Genomic DNA, 7500 nt, shown 5'->3' on the forward strand with positions numbered 1-7500 from the left:
TGTGTGTGTGTGTGTGTGTGTGTGTGTGTGTGTGTGTGTGTGTGTGTTTGGGTAGGCCAGAAGTTGATATCAGGGGTCTTCTCACATAGTGCTTTATTTATTTATTTATTTATTTATTTATCTCTTATGAGATTTATTTATTTATTATTTATGAATACACTGTAGCTGTCTTCAGACACACCAGAAGAGGGCATCATTACAGATCTCATTACAGATGGTTGTGAGCCACCATGTGGTTGCTGGGATTTGAACTCAGGACCTCTGGAAGTGCAGTCAGTGCTCTTAACCACTGAGCCATCTCTCCAGCCCCTATTTATCTCTTATTTGAGATATAGTCTTTGAGTAAATCAAGAGACAAATGGTTCCTGATTTATACTGGCTGGCCCAAGGGTGCAGTTATTCCTTCTCCCTCTAGCACTGCAACTTCAGATGTGCGTCATTGTGCTGGCCTGGGTAGATTTCATCAGTGCCTTGAGGATGGTTTCCTTGTATGAGCTAGCAAGGAGCCTCTGTACTCACCACACTAGGAATTTGCTCTGATTGAATGTATGTAAACCGTGTGCATTGAGATTACTTTTTGATGATCCTCTGTTTCTTTAAAATTGGTAGAAATTTCCACTGTGTATTATCAGTATAGTGACAGATGCAACTTTTATGAGAAACCATACAATTTTGACTCAAAACAACAGTTCCCTTTACAAGTAGTTTACCCAACAAAAGGGATACCTGGGCTACTGCTTTTTCATTTTATAAAGTGTCAAGTGATACTTATGAGTGGGTTTCCTAACCAACTCACCTCATTTTAAATGTTACCATAGCACCCATGATCTGTTTATGACTTTTTTTAATTACTGTGTGAAGACTGTCATATCTTTGTGATGATAGAGACAGAGATGTTTTATTCCCTGTTACTTATTTAGAGCCCAGATGAAAGCCTAACCCAGAGCTCTCAAACATATTTGAAGTATACATGAATGCTAAGTATCAAATACGAAAGCTACCTTTATGCTAGTAAATACTGGACTCAGAGTTGGAGCTCTTGGGAGTTTGTGCTTCTCAGGATTTCTTGGGGTGACACAGCCACACAGGTTGATTAGTTTATCCTTAGTGTTCTAGAGGGAGATAGAAGCTCAAGTTCCCAGGGACTGTGTTCTTTAAACCACCATTGCCGTGGTTTGGATTCTTTGTCCTTTGGGGAGCTGTTTTTATTTTTCCCTTTTTACTTCGATCTGTCTTTAAACCTATACTTGCTTTTCTCCCACCCATGCTTCTGAAGGGCCCTGTTGCCTCATTGGTTTCCTATGTAATACAGTCATAGTTCAGAAGGGACCCACAGTGTGGAAAGTAGACTGCTTTGAATGATTTTGAAGCTGTAATAATCTCACGGCTCTCCCTATAGTTTATGTTGACTCTGCCTTGCTTATATTATTCTATGATACAGTATTTGCTGCTGGCAATTAATCCCAGAAACAATTTACTGACTATGTTTTTTTTTAATATTAACAAAAGACTTTAATTTATTCAATCAAATAAGACATTCTAGAGAAAATATCCTTACACGATTTTGCTAGGTTGTCTAATGTGGCTTTAAGAGTTATTTAATTATTAATAAGAAAAAGTATATATGTATATACAGTAGATAATCATCCATTATAAGCCAAGAATTGTGGTAGGTAGAGTAAATGGAAAGAAATCTGTTTCCCAACCCTTCTAATAAGCCTGTCCCATTGCACTAGGAGATGAGTTGGAGACAGACAAGTAAAGTAATTACTGTTTTGCTGTCCATGACGCAGGTAACCTGCAGTCATCTTCTCTGTGGTCCTCCTGCTGACCTATTGTCAGAACAGAAGTTAGAAGTAGCCTAAAGCTGGGTCACAGTGCCTATCAGTCATCTCACTTCCTCTGATGACATAAGCTTTATGTTATCTCACGTAGGTATCACAAGAGAGTTGAATAAATTTCAGTAAGAGAGGGAGAGAACCATACTTATAACTTTTAATTTAGCATGTTGTTCAGTTATAAATCTCTTATTCTGAATTTTAATCTTTATGGTGGGCAGACCTATACATAAGAAGGCATCATATATGAAGTATTCAGAGCTCTTCATCAGTTCTGGCACCCACTCAGTATGTTGGAATGTATCTCATAGATAGGGGTTCTTCTGTAGTTCAGCAATACCTTATTCTGTGTTCTACAATAGAGAACTTACTTCTCATTAGCATATGAAGGGAGTTAACTTACCCATGGATGGTGGACTGAAGAACATGGTGTTGGACCTTTGTGTCTGGAGTTAACACAAGTGAAGGATAAGTGTACCAGACAGTGTTAGAGATGAGGCTGCCAAGTAGAGTGGATAGAAACTGGATTATGGCCAGATCTACTGGCTCGGGTCAGGCCTGTTATTCAAGCTACTCGAGAGGCTAAGTCAGGAGGACCACAGATACAAGACCAGCCTGGGCCACCTAGGGAGTTCAAAGCCAGATTGCCAACTCAGTGAAACCATGTTTCAAATTCAAAAAAGCAAAAAGAGATCTTGGTATAGAGCTCTGTGGTAGACCCCTTGCCTAACATGTGAATCCCTAGAACCAAGCACTAGTAGAACAGTGGCAAAAAGATCCAGATTATAAGGAAAATCAAAGCACCTGGCAGCTCGTTACCATGTAGCCTTGGGATTAAAAGTGGGCTTTCAGAGTTGTTAGAGGAGGTGGGTGCTACCACATTCAAATTTTGATGAAAACAAACTGCCCTGTCTTCCATGTCTGTAAAGCTTGGGGTTTTGTGCTTGTTTGCTTATTGAAGTGCAGTTTCATGGTATAGGCTGGGGTTATTACAGGAACCTAGGATGGATGAGAGGATAGCTGTCTCTCATTGCCTGTCAGTGTTGAAGGTCTCCCTGGCACAGGTGCCTATGTGCTGACATGCATTGTTTAAATGGAGAGTCAGCTTGTCCCTTTTCTGTGTGACGGTTGTATAAGGCATAGAATGCTCTGGGTGGGAGTTTAGAAACTTCTCAAAGTTAAGAAGCAGTGAGACTGGTGTGGCTATACCTCCTGCCTCCCCATCAGTGGCTGGCTTGAGGTCACCTGTCCACTGTCCTTGCCCTTCACTGTTTCCCTGTGATGGTAGCAAGCTTTAACAGGTCTGGAGCGTGGCTTTTGCCCAGGAGAAACATGTGCACACAGGGGACATTGACAAGTCTGTGCTGGCCTTTCCTTGTCACTGCATGACCACTTACCTTTGTCTACCTAGGTACCTGGATGGTGTGGGGAAAAACGGAGCAGCCCCCGTGCTCTTGGAGCTAGCCAATGAGGTAATGTTATTGTTATGATTTTATTTAAACCTGAGCTAAACCTAAGGGGCCTATCTAGAGTAGTGTTACTCAGAATTATAATTAACTTTTAAAAAAGAGAGAGAGAGAGAAAGATTTTGAGGTGTGTTAGACATTTAAATTGCTCCCTGGTCCCTTTGTACTTTTAATAATTGGACAAAGAACTTCATGAATTAATAAATCAGTTGACATAATTAGTCTACTTCTTTTAAGGCAAATGTACAAACAGCTTCTTTGCTTCTTGTTTTGTGGAAAATTTTGACCAAACAGCTCCAAACATGCTCTTAGGTTTGGTTGCTGTAATTTAGCGTGAGAAATACCCATGTCAAGTGAGGGATGTGTGCCAAAGAAACCTATGCTAACTGTTATAAAAACGGAAGGAGAAATTTTATATTTGACAATGTATTATGTACTTGATTCATTTTCCTATTTGTAAACTTTTATTATAATAAAGGATATAAGCCTACGGAAAAGCGTCTTCCCATAAAGAAACATAATATTCTTATTAACACCAAGTATAAAGTGATTTATGGAACTTATTTGTTACCTCTGATCTGCTCCTGTGTGGGGAAATAGCTATCAGCCTAACATTTTCAAAAGGAAACCCTGAAGATTTCTTGTGAATGAAGAAACTGCAGAAAGTTCACAATAGTTGCAGAGAGCCTACCGAAAAATAAAATATTTAATTCCTAAACTCTAAAATATTTATCCACTGTAATGAGAGCAATACAATATTGAGTCTGAGTTGGAATGGCTTATGCAAACCTCATAGGGATGGCATGAAATGCGCACTGTTTCTGTGTTGTGTTATAATGGAAAACAGAGAGGCAAGGCAGAAAATGTGTGTTTGCATTAAAGATGACTCTGTGCTGTGAACATTAAGCGTTGCAGGAGCAGCAAGTTCTACATGCTGCATTAAGAAGGAAGAATGGCTTCTCTTGTCTGCACATTGCTGTAGTCAGCAGAAGAGTAATTACCCATCAGTTAGTAGATAGTTTTAATAGCCTGGGAAAAATCATCATAGTCTGATAGGATAGTTAACACATAGAATGGGTTTGCCTTCTTTTCCTAGCAAAACTTGTATTTTATTTTGTTATTTCTAGAGCAGGGTGGGTATTAAAGATCTCCCGACATTTTGTTTGTTTGCTTGTTTGTTGTCGTTGTAAGTTGGTACTTTTAGTGACTTGAGGCACCCCTCTATGAAGGAGAAGAGGGAGTTAGTAGAATTTTAGGTGCATCTGGGAAAACAGTGATGCAGATGTAGAACTTGCTCACATTGATGCTAGAAGTTCTCTAAAGTAGCACTTTGTGTTCATTTGAATCGAATGTTTAAAAAAAGGTTTATTGTTACTTTTATGTGTATGGATGTTTTGCCTGCTTGTACATCTCTGTACCTTCTTAGTGCCTAATATATACCCATGCCAGGCCAGAGGAGGATGTCAGACTCCCTGAAACTGGAAGTATAGATGGTTATGAGCCACTATATGGGTTCTGGGAATTGAACCTGGGTCCTAGGGAAGAGTAGCCAGTGCTCTTAATCACCAAGCGAACTCTCCAATTGCTTATTTGAATTTTTAATGGATAGTTCTGTAGAACTTAGTTCATGGAACATCTGATCTCAGCTACTATCTTATAATTGTATGGGAAAAGCTAACCCATCACCATATATTTCCCTATATTAATATTTACTATTTACCATGAATATGCAGCAGTATTTATCCTTTCAAAAAAGAAATAGCTGTTTAGAGATATTTTTTTCCTCCCTTCATTTTGGTGCCCAGTTAGTGCACAGGAAACATTTTACATACGATTACTAATGCATTAGGGGAATTTGGAGATGGTGGGTACCAGATTATGTCTTCTAAACATCCAAGCTCCCATGTTTATGTACTAGTTAATACTTAAAGGATGTATGCTTATATCTGGTGGCAGTTGATGTGATGGTAATATTTTATGAGTCAATATATATTTAATCAGTGTAACTGTAAAAATTGATGAGAAATATGTAACTCATACATTATACTGTATAGTAACTCTCCTCTAGACAAAATCACCTTGTTATTGTTAATTTGGGTAGGATACAGGATCTAGGCAGCCATCATTGATTTCATAAATGTCTTAATACTATTTCATCCTGATCAAGTCTGGAAACTAACATTTTAGGAAATCTTTTTCTGTTCCGTAGTTCTGTTCTCTCCACACAAATATTTTCAAGTTAGATTTGAAGCACTATGAATTTTACTTACATGCTAAATTTTGACATGAAGCATGATGGCCCTATTTCAGAGAAAGATGGACACATGATTAATATGAAAATTAGAGAGATGCAGGTACCTGAACTAATAAGGTAGTCCTTATTCAGGCTGGAGTACCTTCAGTAATTTCACCATTTTTCATGTGTCAGCCCTGATGTGCGTTACTACGAATAAGCAGCTCCGTGGAAAGCATTTCTTTCTACTCGGGGAATTTAAGGGCATCCAAGTACATACATATTTGAAAAAAAAAAACTGTTCATACAAATGAAGCTACCCTCTTTGTCTAGTTACTAAATCAAGATAAAATTTTGGTATGAACATAGGGCTTGAGTACCTGTCAAAAAAAAATTCCTAGTGATAATATATGAGGAATATTTCCCATTTTATACTCAGGATAAAAAGGCTCCTGTGAGGCAAGCACCGTTGCTTATAAAAAAACATATATTTCCTGGTGAAATTAATCAATGGAATTAATGAATAATATAAAAAAGAAAATGCTTTTGCAAATGAGTAGGTACCATATTGTTTTTACTGTCACCAACTGAAATGAGGGTTGTGTTGAGTATTGTTGCTTCCTGCTTGATTCCCTGTTTAAAAGCAGGTTCCTTTTCTGAGCACTGTATTTGCTAAATTCATCAGCAGTATTTCAGACCACACTCTGTGGAAATTTATGCTGTATATGTTATTATTGTTGTGTTTTATTCTTAATGTTTCTGCAAAGTAGTTTTTTCTTTTAACATATAACTTATTTTGTATGTAAATAACTTACAGCTAATCTCAGTTCTCTCTAAAGATAAAATGAAATCTTTAGTAATTGAGACATTTGATTCAATTTCTAAAAACTAACTGAATAAAGAATGTTTTTCAAATTTGAAATTGTATTCAAAATAATGTAAGTGTAGACAGTTGGATAAAAAGGGGATTCTAGAATAGAAAACAATATTGGCCCACCAACAAAAACTAAGATTAGAAGCGCCTGTTTGCCTACTTTAAATAAGTATTATTTCTAAGTTGTCCTATCATTCTCGGTTCCAATGTTGTATTCAATAAACTTGACCCATCTTTTCTTTTTAACAGCACAGACCATACTTACAGTTTGTTACAATGGAAGCCACCAAGGGTGGGAAAGGTTTTAATGAATGATGCTTGTTACGGTTGATTAAAATTGACTTAATCTTCAGTGTTGACAAAATATTGGAATATCAACTACTGGCACAGCTTGGCAGTTTTAATTTTCTTCTTCTGTTTTATGAAGGTGGACTATGCACCCTCATTAATGGCTCGGATTATACTGGAGAGATTTCTACAGGGGCATGAACAGACTCCACGTGAGTTACTTCTTTTGCTGCTTCTTCTTATTATTATGATTTTTTTCCTCTAACATTTCTCTTTACTCCCTTATCCCAATTTAAAAATAATTTACACAGCATCTCAAGTCACTTAATGAGAGCCAGATTCCAAAACAGCTATCATCAACAGTTAATGACAATTGAATGCAATATAAAAGACCACCCACAACTTAAATACTCCTCAGAATAATGCTTCTCCTTTGTCTAAATTCCGCATTCTCCTCTCCATTCAGCTAAACAGACAATGTGTATCAAACTAAAAAATTGATTCATCTTTCATATAGAGAACAAGATACATCATTTAAAAAACTACTGTCAGAGCTGGCTGTAAAAGAAACGTTCATCCTTTTTATTTTAATTCAGCAAGACTGGAGAAATGCTACTCTCAAGTGTAAAAATGAAATCCACCGATCTTCGTACAAGAAAAGGAAAAGAAAAAAAAAAGAAGAAGAGAATAGAGCTACGGGAGGAGATTCAAGCCTAAATTAATTTGCCACTGAAAAAATACATTTTGTTATTTTCTCTGTGTCAACTGCATGATTAAAACCGGCTGTTAAGTGAGCTCTGG

General features: G+C 37.3%; 1 protein-coding gene across 4 annotated transcripts in view; it reads left to right on the forward strand.

Annotated features, from left to right (window-relative positions):
* Positions 1–7500, forward strand: part of CUNH15orf41 (chromosome unknown C15orf41 homolog) — a 197977-nt gene that overhangs the window by 53001 nt on the left and 137476 nt on the right. For all 4 annotated transcript variants that reach the window (XM_028767111.1, XM_028767112.1, XM_028767113.1 and 1 more), the window contains 2 exons: positions 3250–3310; positions 6839–6911. In XM_028767111.1, coding sequence (XP_028622944.1) covers positions 3250–3310; positions 6839–6911 — 134 coding nt within the window. The remainder of the gene's footprint in view (positions 1–3249; positions 3311–6838; positions 6912–7500) is intronic.

This window comes from Grammomys surdaster, unplaced genomic scaffold, assembly GCF_004785775.1.
Source record: "Grammomys surdaster isolate TR1022 unplaced genomic scaffold, NIH_TR_1.0 170, whole genome shotgun sequence".
In the NCBI taxonomy this organism is placed as follows: Eukaryota; Metazoa; Chordata; class Mammalia; order Rodentia; family Muridae; genus Grammomys; species Grammomys surdaster.